The sequence below is a fragment of the Marmota flaviventris genome, chromosome 12 (genome assembly GCF_047511675.1).
Source record: "Marmota flaviventris isolate mMarFla1 chromosome 12, mMarFla1.hap1, whole genome shotgun sequence".
Lineage (NCBI taxonomy): Eukaryota > Metazoa > Chordata > Mammalia > Rodentia > Sciuridae > Marmota > Marmota flaviventris.
Window position 1 is genome coordinate 105,425,757 of NC_092509.1, and position 19,395 is coordinate 105,445,151.

Here is a 19,395-nt window from a genome sequence, read left to right on the forward strand (position 1 = left end):
CTGAACTGAGGCATTACAAGGACCACCTACAACGGATAGTCAGGAGTTAGTCTAGCATTAATAAGGAGAGAGAGGAGGGAGGGAGGAGGAGGAGGAGGAGGAGGAGAGGAGGAAGAGGAGGAGGAGGAGGAGGAAGAAGAGGAGGAGAAGGAGGAGGAAGAAGACAACAGCATGAGAACAATAAAGGGGGGCAGCAGAAGGGAAGGAAGGAAGCACAGGACAAGGGAAAGAGGGAGGAAGATGGAAGTGGGAGAGGAAGGAGAATCCAACCACAACACCTCACTGTTCCCAGGGAGAGGGGCAGAGGCCAGCTAAGGAAAGGGGAGGGGGAAGAGGTGAGAGAAGAAGAGGAGGAAGGGGAGGGAGGAGGGAGGAGGATGTGAGACTGGGTGGAGAGAGCCCTGCTGGTGACACTCAGAGCCCTCCCCTGGAGCAAGCAGGCCCCCTCCACAAGGACCCAGAGAGCCCAGGCGCTGCTTGCAGAGGCTGAAGGCTGTGGAACCAGAGAAGGAGCCAGCAAAGCCATGGTGAGCCTTTGGCCCAGAGATTCCAGACACGCAGAGAAACTCTCCTGGGGCTGGAGGGGCAGGTGGCATGGGACAAGAAACAAGCCATTTCATTTTTGGTTTTTAACATGCAGAAACCAAAAATGCTCTCAGTCTCAGAATGTGATCCTAGGGTGTCAGGTGGCCGACGTCCTCCCCTGAGAGTCTCTGATGAGAGGGAAGTGGTGCTTGGGCAGTGAAACACGGTGCTGCCAGAGAGGTGTCCTCTGCAGAAAACATGGCTCTCAGGGCTGCAGAGAACCTGGGATGCTGTCATTCAGTTCTCAAAAATTTATTTCTTCTTTAGAAAAGAAAATGAACTGCTTTGCTTCTCTGGAGTCTGGTTATGTAATTCTCTTAGGTATTTGAAGCATTGACTGATCATGATCAAGTGTGAGAAGACAGCAGTCGATCTAAACACCAAAGGCCATTAAGCGCCAAGGAAGACTTAACAAATATACAAATATTCAGTAATTTGACCTGAAAGCTCCATAGACAAGCAGGCACAAAAATTACTGGGATATAGAAAAGCATCAGAGCAATAATGATCAGCAATTTGAGACTGAAACATGAAATCAAAATGGAACAAAACTGCAGGAGGTTTGGGTTGATGTGATGTGACTTTTTCTCCCTTGTCTGGGAAAACTCTGATGGGGGACAGGGTTTGTACATTTGTGTGTTTTATCTGGAACTTTCAGAAAGTTGCAGGTACCTCCATCCTTCCCAGGTGCTTTAAACCTGTCTCCAATCTAAATTGTCCTGTATTTTATTGCAGATATTTCCAAGGAAATGTCAGAGTGTACAGAGGGGCTTGTGGATCACCAAGTTGTGGATCTGGACAGTGCTCTGCTGGGGTATGTTGTGACAGCCACACATTGCTAAGCCTTTTAATTTATGTTCATTTTCTCAAACATCCACTGAGTGTGCATAGATGCAGGGAAAATTATTACCAATTCTATCCCTCTGTGACCTCTCTCTTCTTCCTCAAGCCCTTGATACTTCTCCAGGAATCTCTAACCCCAATCTTGTCTGCCACAGCCTGTGCTGCAGACTCCAAATCCCGACAATCCCCAAAGAAACTTTCAATGGAAAAGGAATAAGGTTAAATAGGAAATCTGTAGTAAGACACTGCAACATTATTTAGCGCTGGCTTTTCTGTTAATATGTCAGTGTACTTCAAATCAATTTCTGCAGTTCCAATGTGAATTCCTTCAGGGCAGGGGACTTAGGTCCCCTTTATGGTCCTCCTCTCAATGATGTTACAAAGTTGCAGTGAGTCTCAAGATGCTCCAGCCATAGCTGGGACCCTTCCCCATTCCAAGTACATAAATGTCTTCTTCCTCCCTCACCTGAACTTTTGGTTTTGATCAACCAAGCACATCTGACAGCGTACACCTGGCCACCTGGCAACTCAGGGAGCCCAGTGTCCCTCTCATTGTTCAAGAGCCCTTTGAGTTGCCACAACATATAGGCACTATTTGCAGAGTGGCTACAGCAGCCTCTCCCATGGCAGAACAGGCATTGCAGTGGAATGGCTCCTCCCAAACCAGTTCAGAGGTCACCGCAGGTGCTCTTTTCCCATTGGTCATATATTTCCTAGTTCTCTGATCATTTCTCACATGTTTGACCAAGATTAATTACATTTCCTTTTCCCCTGTCCTTCCTTTCCCAGAACCCTTGGGAGGCCATGAGAACTGGCCCTAAGCTGTGTTGGTGTTTCTCCAATATAGTCGCCCTCCCAAAGACAACTCCACGTAGGCTGAAAGCTTTGGGGGGGCTTTACTTTCCTAAAAAGTCGCATTTCTCATAGATCCTGTCATGCTTAGAATGGTGCACATCAAGGGGCAGGGGTCTACTGTGTGTTTAATTTCGTTCTTTCAAGGCCCTCCTATTTGAAGCATCCATATGTTTATTAAACACCAACAGCTGAGTCACTCTGCATACAGAAACTGATGTGATCAATTTCACAATTCTACGTAACTGGGTTTGTAAATTCGCCTTTATTACTATGTGATTAGGACCACAACAAGCTTTCTCTGTTTTTTTAAAAAAGGTTTTTCTGGACATGAAAGAAAGTACAGGAAAATATGTCAAGGTTCTTCCTGTCCTAATTTTGCTTCTCATTTAGGAGAAAGGAGAAAATGGGTTCATCCCAGGATAAAATAATAGACTGTAAATATTAGTTATATGATATTGGTTATATGTCATATTAACTTCAAATGATTGACAATAAGAAAATGAAATTTGAATTTCTAAAATGCTAGTTAAATTTCACATAAAGGAATTTTGAGAAAAAAACATTTTACAAAAATAGACCTAGAAAGCCATTGTGTCCATATAAAACAATGCCACGAGGAAGATATCCCATGTGCAAGCAGAGGTCTGGGTTCTGCTTCCCATCTGCTAACAACTAGGGCTTGATACTGAGCGGTCACTTACCCTCCTGGGCCCTCAGCTCCTCCTCTCTGAGTGGCAGCTCAGCCTGGAGACGAGCGCTGGGCTCTTCTCAGCTGAAACACTCTGAGTAGATATGCTTCCTGCTCTGTCTTTCAGAATTCCTGGCACATCATGGAACTGACTGTTGGACCTACCACTATTCTGAAAAACTCATGAACTGGCAAAGTGCTAGAAAGTTCTGCCAAGAAAATTACACAGATTTAGTTGCCATACAAAATAAGGGAGAAATTGAGTACCTGGAGGAGACAGTGCCCTTCAACCGTTTTTACTACTGGATAGGAATCCGGAAGATAGAAAACATATGGACATGGGTGGGAACCAACAAGCCTCTCACTGAAGAAGCAGAGAATTGGGGAACTGGGGAGCCCAACAACAAGAAATCCAAAGAGGACTGCGTGGAGATCTACATCAAGAGGACAAAAGACTCAGGCAAATGGAATGACGATGCCTGCCACAAACGAAAGGCAGCCCTCTGCTACACAGGTGGGAGACCAGGCCACGAGGAAGACCTGAGCTAGAATAATCAGACCTACCCCATGGGAGTGCTGGGGAGGGGGGCAGGAGCTAGCTCACTCTCATCTGCTTCCTGTCCCCCAACTGGGCATGGATCAGGTCACTGCTGAGCATTTCTGGTGTGTGAAGCCGGTTCCTACACCCCACACCCATACCCCTAATTCCCGTCCCATCCAGGTGCTAGGTACATTACATGGGAGGCAGGGAGGAGGAGTTAGACAGCCAGGGCCCCTGATGGAGGGCAGGAAGTGGACACCAAGAGCAGGGCTGGCTGAGAGCTGGGGCCCACCTGGCCCGTGTCCTCCTTGTAGAGCAGGAGCCTGGGCTGAAAGCTGCCTCCGTGACCTCCTGGCACAACACTGCACAGGCTTGTTGGGTGGCTGTCACAACAGTGCCAGCCCAGCCAGGATTTTTCCAAGCCGGATTTTAACAGTGAAACAGTTCATTTGGTTCCTCGTAAACTGGACTCTCTGCTCCTTTAGAAATTTGGACTTTTTATCTTAGTGCTTCCCATAAGGAAGGACTCCAAGCACAGTGCAGAGGTGAGTGAGGCCCAGCCTTCATTTACCCATCATTGCACTGAAAGCAAGGCATTTCAAGAGTTTCAGTGTTAGCAGCCTAAGCAACATCTCCCCAGCTGTCAGCATGTTACTCTCGGCAAGTTGACTTTAAAAGCACACACGTGTCCTGGGATGTATGCCTAGCATATTTTATAAACTGAAATTTTAGCATGTGATTTTTATGCAAAAGTGCTTTGAACATATAAATAAACCTTTCCTGCTTATTAAAATAGTGCAGATAAACAGTTACCTATGACAAAAGAAATATCTATTAATCCTAAAAGGCAATCAATTGAGACACTGTTTCTCTGACCCTCTTAAAGCTTCTTGCCAGCCTTGGTCATGCAGTGGCCACGGAGAATGTGTGGAAACCATCAACAATTACACCTGTGACTGTGATGCTGGACACTATGGGCCCCAGTGTCAGTTTGGTAAGCCCCTTCACTCCTTTGCAAGTAACAAGACTCACTGTAGCTTATGATGGAAGCTGATTGGGACCAAATGATACTAGCCATTCTGAGAAATGGGAAGTTGTGATCAGAAATTATGCTTTTGCAATGCATTTACTGCAAAGATTTCACAAGGCAGTGTGAAGTGGTTTTTTTTTTTTTTTTTTTTTTGTAGTGGGGATTGACCCCAAGGACACTTTTTCACTGAGCTACATCCCCAGGGTTTTGTTTAAGACAGGGTCTCTTACTAAGTTGCTGAGGGTCTTACTAAATTGCTGAGGCTGGCTTTAAACTTGCAGTCCTCCTGCCTCTGTCTCCAGAATCTGGTATTAGAGGCTTCGGCCACCACTCCCAGAACATAAGTGTTTCTGATCACCATAAGAAACCAGGTGTGGAGTGCAAGCATTGAGCTCTACAGTAAGGGGTCAGGTGAGGGTTGATTCCTGCTCTCAGGGAGCTCAAAATCTGATGAGCTTGATGGATTAATTGGAATCTAAAGTCTGAAAGAAACTGTAAAATTCACCCTTAGGAGAGTTACCCAGAAGGTAATCTCACTTTTTTATAAAGTGATGACAGGGAAAGCCAGGAGAAAAGTCCATGATGATACATAGCTTATGTCAGAGATGTGTAACAGCAAATTCTCCATGTTCACTTGGGCTAAGTATTTCAGGAGAACACAATGGAAGATCTGTCATAAAACCTTCCCGTAAAGGATTTTTGGTTAGTTAAGGGAAATCTTATCTGTTCACAATTGAGTGTGAGGGAGACAAGCTGCAGTGAGCCCAGGGCCTGGCACTGCTGGTGAAGGAGCCCAGCCTTATCTGCAGTGAGAGGCTCCTTAGCGTCTTCCTCGGTAAGTGGGCAGTTAACCCGGAAGCACATGGTGGGCGATGGAGAGGCTCTTCCTGGGCTTTGTCAGTCACTCAGAGGCAAGGAGGTGGAAATGGACAGGAGGGAACACACAGGTTAAAGCCAGGCCTTGACCCTGTCACCCACTACTGAAGGAGACACGCGATACTTTGACTGATGTTGGTAGTTTCAGAATAAGTTTTAAGTGTCTGATGTATAGAATAGAAAATTATTGACAAAAGCAATATTTGTAAAGAATATGACTTAAAGCCAAAGTGGATTCAGATGTCAACTGACTATAATAGATCCAACTCATTTTTCTTAATCTCTGAGCCAAGACTGCTACCTAAAATTTTACTCCTGTTCTGGAACTTTATTTTTTAAACCTTATATAAGTGTATTCCCATTCCTCTACTTTAAAAAATTGTAGGTTTTTGTTTTGTTTTGTTTCTGTCTTGCTTTCCATTATGCCAATCTTTCTGTTCCACTGATCATCATTCTTCGGGTTCCTACATAAGCAATAATCCCAGCTCAACTTCTGTTATTATTTCTCAACTTCTGTCTTTTTTCCTGTGGTGCTTCTGACTCTGCATGTTCCCTTTGGTCAAACTTACTGACCTTTGTTGACCCACAAGTCTATCTGGTCTTTGAACTGAGAAATCTGTCTCTAGCCCTCCACTCCAAATATGCTGAGGATTTCTTTTGGGATGTCCAAAAGCCTATAAAGTCCACTGTCCCAGCCGGCTTTCCTTTCTGTAACTTTTACCTCAGTGTGAGATAAACCATGTTCTAGAGCTGGAACATGAAACCACTGTGTACATGGACACTGTGAGACTCTCACCTACCCAATGTTTGATGCAAGGTAATGCACACCAATATTCAGGACTTATATATTTCCAATATGTCTCCTGTCAACTGTTATATCATTGCCCACATGTTTTTCTCCTAAATGATTGCAGTAGTCTACTAGATGATCTCTCCAACTTTAAATTAGCTCTCCTCAAATGTACCACAGGCAGGTAGACAATTAAAAGTAATCAAACAGCCCACATGTGACCATCTACCCTTATATTTGTGCCTAACATTTCTCCTACAGGATGAAATGTAAGCCTCTCAAGGCCTAGAGAAATCCTTGATATATAAGAGATCCTCGTTAAGTCCTATCTTTCTTCCTAGACTCATCTCACATCATTCTCTTCTTGCTAGTAACATCAAAATACTTGTTCTCCACTTACCAAACGGGCTTTTTATCTCACTGACTCTGCTCATGACCCTGTCTATCATTTCATAAATGGCACAACACAACAGTTCATTTTGAATACATAGTTCAGGGACCATTTCTTTCAGAAATATTTCTTTGGACTCTAAGACACATGGCTATTAAATGGCAGTGGTACGAATCAAATCTATCAGGCCCTCTTAACCCTTCCCAACACTGTCTCTTCCTTACTGAAGTGGTCCAGTGTGAGGCTTTGGAGGCCCCAGAGCTGGGCAGCATGGACTGCACTCACCCTTTGGGAGCCTTCAGCTTCGGATCGCAGTGTGCCTTCAACTGCTCTGAGGGAACAAACCTAAATGGGATGGAGGAAACCCTCTGTGGCCCTTTGGGAAACTGGTCATCTCTAGAACCAACGTGTCACGGTGAGTAACTCCAGGTTTGGCCATGGTTCTCCTGGGTTTACAGTCTGAGAAGATGCAGCAGAGACTTGCTGAGAAATCTGCATCCTCTTTAAGAGTGTGCTGTGACCTTGGATTGTGCTGTGAAGCTTTTCTAAGGGGTTATTCTTACTAAAATTAAAAATAATCCCCCCAAACAAAAAAATGGTCTCTACAATCATCTAACACTGTATAGCCTGATTTAGAGCAATACAACACAGCGATATTGTATTTTTTATTTTCCTCATTGCCATGGCATGAGCAGCCTTGCTGAGGAATAAATTTTGTTCCTCTCCTGTCAATGATATCTACTAGTTGGTGTCCTACTTAACACCAAAGAATTTTCGTCCCACAGTGGAATTCTTTCTTGATTTTTTAATTTGGTGTTTCTTAAGATTATCTTTATCTTTCCCATCCTTGAACCCACAGGAGAAAACGTTCTTTGAAAAACAAACCAATCTCTTCATCATTTTACATTTGAAATTAAGGGGTTTTTATTTTCCTTTTTAACTGGAAAGATTATCCCCACATGGGAGAATATTAGTGCTTGTCTGCACATGGGAAATTCTGATGACATTTTCTACATTTATCCTTCTGAATCACTAGTTTAAGTAGTTCAATTCTCAAAAGAAACATTAAAATCCTTTATCAAAATCCTAGAACTAAATTGTCTAATCTACCAAATTTTACAGAATTGGGATTGTAGAGTTGGGATTTTTTCAAAGCTTCCTGGGTGAGCTCTACAACAGGAGAGAAGGTGGAGATTCTGCACATTTGTGAGAATACTCCAGGGTGCTGTTAGGCAAGATATGTGCCCTGCTGCTTCATCAGGGCTGCTGGGGCTTCACCCCCAACCTACCACTCATCATCATTCCAAGAAGATAAAGTCTGGAAGCATCACCAGAAGTAACGTCTAGAAATGAGGACTCCTATATGCATGTGGATGGTCCCATCTTAGGTCAGACGGCTTTGGCTAAAAATCTTTGGTCAAGGGAGAGTTCTCTGCTCCGAAGTACTACCTTGAGTTCTCTTGTTCTGTCTTTTCCATTGAAGTGATTCAGTGTGAGCCTCTGACAGCACCTGACTTGGGGTCCATGGACTGCACTCACCCCCTGGCCAACTTCAGTTTTACCTCCACATGCACCTTCAGCTGCTCAGAGGGAACTGAGTTAATTGGGGAGAAGAGAACTGTTTGTGGATCCTCTGGAATCTGGTCCAGCCCTCATCCAATATGTCAACGTAAGTTCGCCCAATACACAGAAGACTTGAAGATGGGGCTGATGGACACACAGATGGTGGGACACATCTACTAAACTTGACGCTTCATTTTGTACAATACAAGTCTGTATGCGTTAACTTACTATACAATGCTTGGCTGTCCTTGTCTCCTCCTCTAGTGACAGCCATTTCTGTTTTTCATTCTCAACACTTCCTGTCTGAACTTTTAAAATCAAAAACTGCTGTCTCTGGTGACTTAGCTCTTCTCCATTGTTCTTTTCCTCTGCTATCTGACTTTTCTTCTCTGAAATGCCTCCTCAGAGGTCATCCATGGCCACCTAATTCCCAAAATCATGGATTCTTCTCACCTGCCCCTCAGCTGATGTCTCCCAAGTCTGAACAAGAGAAGGATTGTCTTCTTCACCTTCCTCTCTCCTCCACCTGACAGGTGCCAGCAACACTTGCTGGACCAAAGGCACATTAAATTAGCACATGAGAGGATGGCCACAAGGTCTGCCCCACATGCCATCTGCACAGGCTACAGAGGGCCTCCTGGGTTGGGGTCTGTAGAAGTCACTAGAGAAGCTAACCTCTGTGTGTCTAGAGTGCAGTGGGGCAGGCAGCAGGAGGGGCAAGAAGGCCTCTGAGCGTCAGGTTGTCGGGTACATTTGCTTTGCAGCCTGACCAGCATCCATTCCCTCATCTTCCTCAAGCCAACAGGTGCCTGTTTGGTACCTCTGGGAACTTCAGCCTCTCAGCATCCTGTATTTGAGAGTCGGGTGGAGGCATTGTGTGAGTGCTCAGCAAAGCAGCTAGAGGTTCAAGGGCCCCAGTTGGACCCTGTGCCAACATGGGAAGTAGCTTCCTTCATCAGGAGGTATCCAAGGCTGGTTTCTCACATTGGAACTTTTTCTTAATAAAAATGAAACTACAAATGAACCAAGTTTATATTCACAAAGGATGTGTAACTGAGTCCTTTTCCTTGTTGGGGAAGGAAGTGGAGGGAGGTGGTAGGTCTACATCACTTGATAGATCAGTGCAGGTCTTGGCACATAAACTCTAGTGCTTAGGATTGCACTGTGCTTTAAAGTAAAAATACTAGTAGTTTCCTTTGACAAGTTTCCCAGGTCAATCATTGGCTTCTCTTTTTTCCTGAAGCTGTATCTGACTTTGTAGATCTTCTCTGTGTCTGAGGTCCAACCATTGACAAAGCCATGGGCTCAGTACAATGATAACTTTTTCTTGCCAAGATTTTGTAGACATTCCCAGGAATTCTACCAATCACACATCAGGCGACAGAGTTTCTCTAGGCACTAGGCTAAAGGCTGGGCCAGTCTGCTTCAGATCAACTCCTCTGTCAATCAATTGATTGACATTTAAATTTCCCTTCTCCTGGGGGTAGACTCCTGGGGGGCATCAGATCTGTCATGGCCATCAAGGGGCTGTAATGGGAAGCCAGGAGGGAAAATGTCAAGAATTAGGAGCTGCACCAAGGAAATGATGCTGTGGTCTCATGTGTGCCTTCCTGCCTTCTGTTTCAGAATCAGACAGAAGTTTCTCCATGATAAAGGAAGGTGACTATAATCCCCTCTTCATACCTGTGGCAGTCATAGTCACTGCATTCTCTGGGTTGGCATTTATCATTTGGTTGGCAAGGCGATTAAGAAAAGGTATGTGAATTTAAATGCTTATGAAAATAACACAGATTTAAAGAGAAAAAAAGGAAAGAAAGAGCCTCACAGGAAATTGAGTGTAATAGATTCAATTGAAGCAGCTTAAAGTTCTAGAGACAATCAACCCAGGACACACCTCCATTAAAGCAGGCTGGCTGACTTATTTTTCATTAGGCAAATTTTGAAAATGCCTATTATCTTGAAGACATCTTGCTAGGGGGATAACAACTAACTGAGATGTTTACTCTTATTTAATTGTGAGAAAGGGAGGCATAATCTCTGTCCTCTAAGCACCTACATGCCTCTGATTTCAGTTTTACAGTTTCACTGGGAAGTGAACCTAACATCCACCAAGGTTTTCAGGTGCTGCTCTCAAAAGCCTGACTTCTTGAAGAGTCCCTGTCTTGTCTGTTTCTGGACTGTCCCCGGGGAAACCGCCCATCCTCTCCCTGCTGTCTACCACCAAGGAAGGCCACAGCTGTGACCAAGTACTCCATGGGCACCGCCCTCCAGCCTGGGCTGGAGAGGAGAAGGCAGAGCAGGGCTGCCCTGAGCAGCTACTGTCTGCTTCCTGGACTCAGAGTGGAACACCAGCAGAGAGGCACACAGTGTCACTCCCCGTTGCCCCTGCAGGGCCCACCCCTGAAGGTGGGCAACAGTCTGCAGCAGGCCTTGGGTGTGCACTGCCACATGTGGCCAACTCCCTTGGCAGAACCATTCACAGCTACAACTCACAGGCACTGGGCAGCTTTTAAGATACACCTGTTTCAAGTTCAGGGGCCATGGACCGCCTCAAAGCAAGTGCGGACCAACTCCTCTGTGCTAACTCTCTGTGGCATCAATGGGTTGACAGTTAAGTTTCCCTTCCTGCCAGTAAGGCAGCATGTGTTCTGTCACTGGATGTGGGATGCCATGCACAGTGGCAATTCCAGGATTCTTCTCTTCCAGCCCCTGGTCTTGCACTCTGATCCAATCTTTCATCCACAGTTAGGGAGATGCCAGATTCATTTTCTCACCAACTTGAAAGACAGTGGAGGGGGCACAGCCTGGGAGGAAGAACCTCAGTAACTAACACCTGAGAGCACTGAGCAGACACAGTGTCCTCCCTGCTGCTGTGAATTCCAGGGGACTGGATTCCACCATCACATTCCCTCAGTACTTGGGGAAAGAAGAGTGACAGCTGCCTGTCACCAGTGACCATTCCTTCCATGGAGACGTCCAAGCCTGACCTCTACTGTCCTTTCTTTCTTCCTGCCTTGGGTGATGAGGGCAGAGCCAGGGGCTGGAGAATAGAGTGTTAGTTACACCTGTGCCCTGCCCTGGGATGTGCCCTGCCCTGGATGTGGAACTTTAAGGACTTTGGGGATGACAGTCACCTTTGTAAGGAGGATGCTTGTCTCCAAATTCTTAGCTTTTAGCCCGAAATTCAAAGAATAGAATCAAGGTCATGTGTTTTTCACGAGGGGTGAGCTGGCTAAGACTCTTGTGTGAGTAGGTGAGAAAGGCAGTAGGATTGTTTTTTAAGTTTTTACCTGGGAGTCATTTCTGTACAAGATCTCAGTCTGATAACTTGAAAACTGCATGCCCTGCTGTGGGAATCAGTATGGGGCAAACAGGAAACAGATAACGGGCACTTAGGCTAGTTACAGTTATGCCACCAAGAGCCAGAGCCCCAGAGATCCCTGACTCTGTGGGAAGTCAGAGTTAATGCAACGTGTAGATGCCTCCATTTGTGAATCTTCTACCAGGATCTCTGACTTTCATGTAAGTGGCTTTCTCTTCCAAAGTTTTAATTGTAAGTTGGTTCTTTAAAACATGAAGGATATTTTTCATATGGAGACAATGTTAAAAATGGTAGCTATGTCCCTAGCCTCAATTCACAGACCTTTAATTAATGCATTTACAAGGATAAAAGTAAAGAATAATCTGTGTGTGTATATGTATATTTAGTCTTCCTAGACTTTTCTAATTTTTGTTGGATTCAGAAATCTGAAGATGAGGACAAATGACAATTTAGAGCCTGCTGGCCAAGGAAGTGATCCCTGTCCTTCTTAGTTGGATGCTCTAAACCTTGCACTGCCCCTCCCTAGGGGTCTTGGTATCCAGACTGTAGCTCTCTTTTCCTGTACACAAGGAGGGAAGGCTCCCCAAATCTGCTGTGCTTTGTAGGGCTCATCCAGACACACTGCTCCTGACACCATCATTCCTGAGAAGTCACAACCACTAGCCTCTTGGCAAAGAAGAAATAGAGGCAATGATTTTTTTAGACCAAATCTCCAAAATCTCTTAGCAGGGATTAGTGTCAGAGGTCAGACTCCCATCCAGATATGTTCCCCAAAAGAACTAGCCTTCAGATTCATAAGACTGTTCTTTTCTCAGTTGAATTTTCCATCTGAACCAACATGCAGGGTTAGGACAGGGCATGAAACTGAACATATGGCCCCTTAGTTCCCTTTTCTTCAAATAGAAACCTTCTCAGTAGGAACAGATTTTTTGTCATCTATTGTTGATTTATTGTTCCTAAAAGAAAAAAATATATATATTTCTATGAAGATAAACAAATGGAACTTGAAGTTAATTCAGACTTGATTCTCCCTGATCAAGTGAATTTGGCCCATGTCATCAGCAGGCTGATTTTGGCAGAAAGGATTTAAAGTCATAATTCCCGACACTTGAAAGGATTAAAACAGTAGGTGAGCACTGTCTGTGGTAAGCCCTGGCCTGGACGCTTTGAACCAGCATAACTGCTGCTGAGGAAGCAGCAATCATTGTCCCCCTTTTACAGATGAAGAAATTGTGGCTTACAGAGAACGAGTTCAAAACACCACGCTACACACAGGTGGCAAAATAGGGCTTGCACCTGGGTGGGGTGCCTCTAGTGTGCCAGTTTACAGCCACTGAAACGTGCAGCCCCACCCTCATGATTCTGTCTCTTCCAAGAGCTCACTGTTTCTTTTTCTTTTGCTTGATTTCCTCCAGACCCCAACTCTGTAGATCACTCATTAATTTGCTTATTTATATTCTGCTTTTTTCCAAAAGCATATAAGACAGTTGACAAAATGCATCCAACATAGCAAATAAAATTAGCTAAAAAGATTGGGAACCGAGGGTTAAGTTAGGACACAAAACTGTGTGTCATAAAATCCTATATACTTGAGAAGAGAGGATCTTGGCTCTGGCCCCAGATTTCCTTGCAGGAAATCAAAAGAAGGATCACAACCACAGTCACTGTGTCTGTAGGGTAAAAAAACGTCAGCTACTCAAGACACTTCGATGCAATTCCTAGTGAAAATCTCTAGTGCATCCCACTGAGAAGAGGCTGAGATACAATGGCACATATTCTTACAGTATCAGCAGCCATACCCCTTTGGGAAGAAGCCTGCTGTTTGAGAATCTGCCACGGTTTGAATTAGAGCATCAAGCCAGAGCCTCAAGTCCCTCCCGTCACACATGGAGGTTCCCCTAACAAATGCATGGTAGGCCTCGACAGGCATTCATGAGGGTTGGAACAGATCCCCTCTCCCTTAGTTCAAAAATTTGAAATTGTCTACTTTTTGTTAATGCCATTTTTTTCTATTTTTTTTAGGCAAGAAATCTCAGAAATGGTAAGTCTTATCAACGAGAAGTTTCCGTATCTGTACTCTTCTTCTCTTCAAATACTTCCTGTTATAGCTAGTCACACTGACCCTGTACTAGTTATTTAAATGGAGGGGGTTTCTCACGTATAAAATTTCCAGATACAGTGCCAAATCATAGCCTCCTTTTTTTTTTGGTACTAGTGCAGCAGAATGAATAAATGTATTAGTAATATTTTTTTAGGAAGGGTGTTTTCATGATCATCCCTGAAATTTCTTTAAGGGTTAGAAGCATCATGTTGTGTTTTTTCTTGTCCTATCTGAACACATATGGAGAATACATACAATCTCTGAGAAACACTCCATTCCATAAATACTTTTTGAGCAACTAATGTTCCCCAGACCTTAGGAAGAACATACATCCCCAGACCCCAGGGCCTCAAATGTCTAACACAAAAGGGTAGAAAATTGCGACTCTAATAAGCACTGATCTTCAGAAATGTAGAAAAAAAATTGGGATCATGAATTCTAAACATAGTTTTTCCAAAGAAACAATCTATACATTTTTTTTAGTTTGGTCTTAAATCTTAAATCTTCAAATTGGAGAAACCACAGTGAAGCTGGACTCATGAGGCAACAAGAGGTAGGATCAACTGAATGTGGTGCGTAATTGGTAGAGAGACCACAGAGAGAGAGAGAGAGCCAGAAGAGTCAAAGAGGCTGCCTGAGTCTGACCTGGGAACTACTGGGGGGGGGGGTGTTTACCGCTGAGACATGAACATAAGAGAAGGAGCAATTTGGGACGTGAAGATCTCAAGCTCAGGTTTGTACATGCTGAGCTTCAGGTGTCTGAGGGTCACCCACAGTGTGTTGGTTCTCTCCAGCACAAAGGGCAGGAGATATGGATTTGGGGGTTCTCTCATTTCAGGAGGTGACGGCCATCACAGGAGGGTGCACAGTAACCCAGGGACAGTGGGAGCGTGGGAAAGGAAGAGGACCTGGGAGAGGGTGGCAGCCAGAGGAGCATCAGTATCTAAGTCAGCTAAGGAAGGAGGAGAAGGAGACAGGCCCAAGCAAGGGGAGGGAGACTCAGGGGCCACAAATCTAGGGAAGAAGAAAATGGAAATAGTCTCAATGTGGCTGGAAGAACAGCAAGTTTCTAGGGGCTATAACATGGCATCCCTGGGAGAGCGTTCCCAGTGCAGACACAAGATGAAGTCAGAGGGCAAAAGGCTGAGGAGTCATTGGGATGAGGAGGGGAGGTGGAACATGTGTTTATGTATTTAAAGTCTGGCTCTGAAGGAGGGTTGTGGAGCTAACTGGACAGTAACATAGGCCAATGGAGAGTCTTCTCTCCTGCTTGATGACTGTATCTTGTCTTCAACTGTGTAGAAGGCATCTTGATAAGAAAGGGGTCTCTTTTGGGGGCTGGCCTCCCTATCTCTGTGGCAGGAAACCCACAAGATGTAAAGATTTCTCCCACCCACTGAGTGAAAGTTTTTTTTCTGGTGCAATCTACCCAGAGCTTTTTTCTGGCCACAGGAACCACCTGTTTTAATTGCCACTGGGTGGAGCTGATCAATTCTAATTTTTTTTTTTTTAATGTCCGTGAGGGACAAAAAGAGTTGCTGGATGGCAGAGTATTAACATTAAGTTAATTATCAAGTTAAGCAAATTGCTATATTAGGTTTAAGGGTTCGATTATGTTTACAGTGATTCAATTAAAAGTTGTTTACTGAACACTTTCATGTTGGAATAGTGCTAAGCTTGACTGAGCAACCAAGAGGAGTAATCCCTTGTCCCTAACCTCAGGGAGATTATTATTATCTAGTTGGGCAGTCAAGACAGAACTATAGAAAAAATTAGAAGAATACAAAGCATAGTATAGTAATGACTACTGAATTTTGTATCTTAAAAATGAAAGACCACTGGGCTTGGTGATCACACAGAAAATGTGTGTAGAAGGTGGAGCCTGGGTGCTTCCTGAAGGACGGATAGGCTTGGATTTATGGAGTGACTTGTGAAGACATTAAGGAGGGAAATGACATAAACAATGACATGGTGATGTAAGCATGAGATCATGCTCAGGGCTACTGAGTGGAGCTGGCTGGAGCCTGTGTATTATTGAGGAGCTGTGGAGGAGGAGCTGGGAACAAAGAATGGCCCCCTGTGTTGAGTGCTTCCCCAGATATTCTAGAACAACCTCACAACTGCACAGTTGCCTTAGGACACCTTCCATTGTTCACCACAGTGACCTTAATTCATAGAATCACTGAATTTTAAATATGTAAAGAATGTTGGTCAGCATAATGTCCAAACTATTCATCATTGAGCTTATAATTAAATAACTCTCCTATAGGCCTTGAGCTAGCGACAGAGTCAAACTTTTATCAAATATTAATTCTGTGTTGCTGATAAAATTACTTACAAAATGACTGAATACTGCCTATAAGCCTTTGGAAAAGGTACTAATAATAGCCCCTGACAGTAAAGAGACAGGCACAGGGAGCTATAATAGCTAGCCTGAGGTCACTAGGCTAAATGGCAGAACAGAGCCTGGTCTGCACCTGGGTCCAGAGGGCATGCTCTTGTGCTTCTAGAGCTCAGGACTCTGGATTCCCAGGTTAAAGTTGTCAGTCTAGTGGTAAGATGCCCTCCTCTTCCAGTAATGTGACATTTTTTCACACTAAACCATTGTGTGATGGCACCGAGGAAGGGTGGGTGAAAAAGATAGGACATGTTTCCAGAACAAACCTAAAGTACAATGAAGCGATCACACTATACCCTGTGTGTCATTTTTTAAGTCCTGAGCTGACTCTCATAGTTCTTGGTGCACATTCCTATTACCTTTTGGGTGGTGAATGAAGCACTCTCTGGGCATTTGTGGTTTCGATTCATGCTGGTTATTTTGGCTCTTCTGCAAACTGGTTCTGTTTGCCACCTCATTTGGTTTCTAGTGTCTAAATTCTACCTGAGTGAAAGCTACACCCAAGATATACAGGAAGATATGATGCCAACCTCAGAGGAGGGCACATGTGGGCCCATGTTTTCAGAAACATTTTTATCTCTTTTGGTGAGCACGTTTGCAGCTGCTGAACTGTGGTTTACCCTGACAGTTCATCATGAGACCAGAGCCTCAGAATATAGCTCTCCTTTGAAAGGTGCTAAGATGTACCAAATTTGGTTTCACCCATCCTTTCCAAGAATGAGAGTTGTATCACAACAAAAATGTGGCATTTATTTCAGAAAACAAAATTGGTCAACATCTCTGTAAGGCTTATCCCACCATAATCAGGCATTTAGAGTTACCTCCATTCCCTTCCTGAGCTTTGATCTTCTCTGATTTAACTTCCCAGTTGAGCATGTTGCCTTTTATCTTTCACTTCCCTGGCTTGCAATTAGCTCCAAACTCAGTGGATCTAGAGACAAGGGTTGAACCACAGGCCTTTGTCCAGGTGTGGTCGGTGAACCAGCAGGATGAGCATCACTGGGGAGCTTCTTAGAGATGCAGAACCTCAGGCCCCACCCATCTACTGATCAGAGTTGGTATTTTAACCTGAAAGTGAGAACTGCTGTTCTAGGACTCTTCCTGTTTGCCTTAAAATGGTCCACATCTTGCCCAAAATTTCCAGCTGAAATAAGTTCCTTTTTCCTCTTCTTACCACTAATGAATATTGACTTTTGCTATTAACATTTTAATTTTTGCAATTTTATACTCTTGTGCTTTTTTCCCAGCATGGATGACCCATACTAATCGACCCTCTGTGAAAGAAAACTCTTGAGGCACTGAAGACTCCTTGGTCCTTCCTCAAAGAGGCCTGCATGGTGGCATTCACTGTGTCCAGGATGCAGTGTTTTTCTTCAGTGCACCTGAAAAGGATTTCCACGTGGCAACAGCTCCATCTGCTCACATTTAGTCCCTTATTCATCCCTCGGCTCCTGTCCCCCATAGGTGTTTATATGGCTCAGTATTTTAATATCTTCTATTTGGGGAAACGAATAAGAAAATAGGTAAAGAATTATTATGGAATACTAAGACATCTGAGATTGTTCTTTGCTAACTCTTGTTTCAGCTAAATGCTGTACCTAATGACAAATACAGCAAAAATTTTCTACATATGCAACTACGGCATCAGTTTTCTTGCAGATCAAACTTTGTCTCCTCTGTCCTCCATGTATCTGTGGGGGGACACTCCTAAGGCAAATTCATACAACTGATGTCTGATGCTTTCCAACTGCACTAAATCAAAGGGGCTCTGCTCAAGGGGCTCTCCACTGCGCTGCAGCTCACCTGTGTAAGGGAGGCCCTCCTATCCAGCCACCTGCAGCCTGCCCGCCTCCTCGGCCATCTCCCTTCTCAGCTGGCCAACTTCCACCCGCAGCATCTCAGCACCAAACAAAGGAAGGGACACGGTGATGGCCAGAGCTGTTTGGAAGTTGTGGGTGCCTCTGTCTCTTCCTGTGAGACCCATCCACACGTCTGAGTCCCTGCTTCTTTCTGAGCACCATTGTTAACACACAAGAAGCCTCACTGAAATGCTGGCTGCAGGTGGCATCTCCTCAGCTGTGCAGGAGAGGGACTCCCTGACTCCTGCTGAATGCCCCTTCCCCTGCCCCAGGTCTCCTACCACCTCCTGCTTCAGCCCTTAGACTCCTGGCAGCACCCCCCTCGCCCTCCTTCTTCACTAGCTCTCACCTTGGCCAGCCAGAGGCAGTCTCCCCTCCCTGGCGTCCCTCTACAAGGTCAGTCTGTACCAGGCAATTTTGGACTTAAGTATGATCTAAACTTCTAACTCAGTCTGTTTTTTAAATTGTAATATATTCTGATTTCTTTCCAATAAAATTGGATGCTCCTTAAAGGCAGAGATTGTGCCTGATCTCCAGAAAGTCCAGTTGGTTGCTTGACCCTCGGTAGATGTGTGTCCAAATGAATCAGAGAGAGCATCAGAAAGTGCGCCCTTAGGGCAAGTTGCAGCAAACCTCTCTCCATGGCATGCGATGAGACTTCACCTGATCAGGGCTGGATTCTCAGGAGAGAACAGGCCCCATCAGAACCTAGTCAGAAATACCTCCTTGCCCCATGGCCAGACCAGCCTTGCTATGACTTTGTGCCTCTTAAGAGAAGCAGCTTTGGGTAAGGATTGCACTTTCCCTTCCAGAGTCATTTCAGGTTCTACATTACAGCAAAGGCTAGTGCCAGAGGCTCTCCATCTTGCACAGCTGCAAGGATGTGTCATCCACATTCATGTGGCTCCCGGGGCACCCTGAAGTTGTGCAGTGCACGACCTGCACAGACTCACTGCCTGCTCTGGCAGCCCTCACTGGGACATCAGGGCCAAGGACCCCAGTGGAGACTGCTTTTGGGAGTAAGATGTGTGTGGTCTAGAAAGTTATCCGCAGGCGTCCATGTTTCCCCCAGTTCCTGCTCTCTGACAGCTGACGTGCCTCTTGGCTGCCTCTCTTCTCCCTCTTGACTTGGCCATTGTCCACAAGTGCCATGGAACAGACAGGAAGAAAATCTGCCATCACCAAGCAGCCACAACCCATGAGAGGGACAGGGAAACAGGAGTGATCGCGAAACTCCACCTCCTTTGTCCCGTGGTCCTGCTGATCTCGTGGGCTCCCAACATCTCCTGAGGCACGCAGCCTCCCTGGGGGCCCTGAACAGAGTGTGGCTGGACTGGGCTTTCTCTGCATCTGGGCACAAAGCTTGTCCTAGTGCAGTTCTGCTAGTGGTGTGTCCAGTGCTGATGGATTAGCAGTAGTCGTCTCCATGGTGATGATAGAGTGGGGTCATTTAAAACTATGATTATCTGAAACTGATCTTAGGCGGCCTCCAAAGGCTTCAGGAGAAAGCTGCCTTTTCCTGAGAAGCCTTCAAGGGAGAGGTGAGAGTCCAC

The 19,395-nt window shown here is 45.0% G+C and overlaps 1 protein-coding gene across 1 annotated transcript; it reads left to right on the forward strand.

The window, feature by feature from the left end:
- The first annotated feature begins 419 nt into the window (after nt 1-419).
- Nucleotides 420-18,354, forward strand: LOC139701424 (L-selectin-like). Its single transcript, XM_071600336.1, has 9 exons — nt 420-527; nt 1,321-1,399; nt 3,099-3,485; nt 4,399-4,506; nt 6,829-7,014; nt 8,083-8,268; nt 9,789-9,917; nt 13,507-13,525; nt 17,231-18,354. Exons 1-9 carry the CDS (start codon nt 525-527, stop codon nt 17,247-17,249), a joined length of 1,116 nt encoding a protein of 371 aa, XP_071456437.1. The 5' UTR covers nt 420-524; the 3' UTR covers nt 17,250-18,354.
- Nucleotides 18,355-19,395: the final 1,041 nt, after the last annotated feature.

Excerpts from the sequence above, each read along its gene's own strand:
- LOC139701424 (XM_071600336.1), top strand. Across the intron at positions 4,507-6,828 it reads TGGGCCCCAGTGTCAGTTTG|TGGTCCAGTGTGAGGCTTTG; the intron begins GTAAGCCCCTTC and ends TCCTTACTGAAG. Across the intron at positions 7,015-8,082 it reads TCTAGAACCAACGTGTCACG|TGATTCAGTGTGAGCCTCTG; the intron begins GTGAGTAACTCC and ends TTTCCATTGAAG.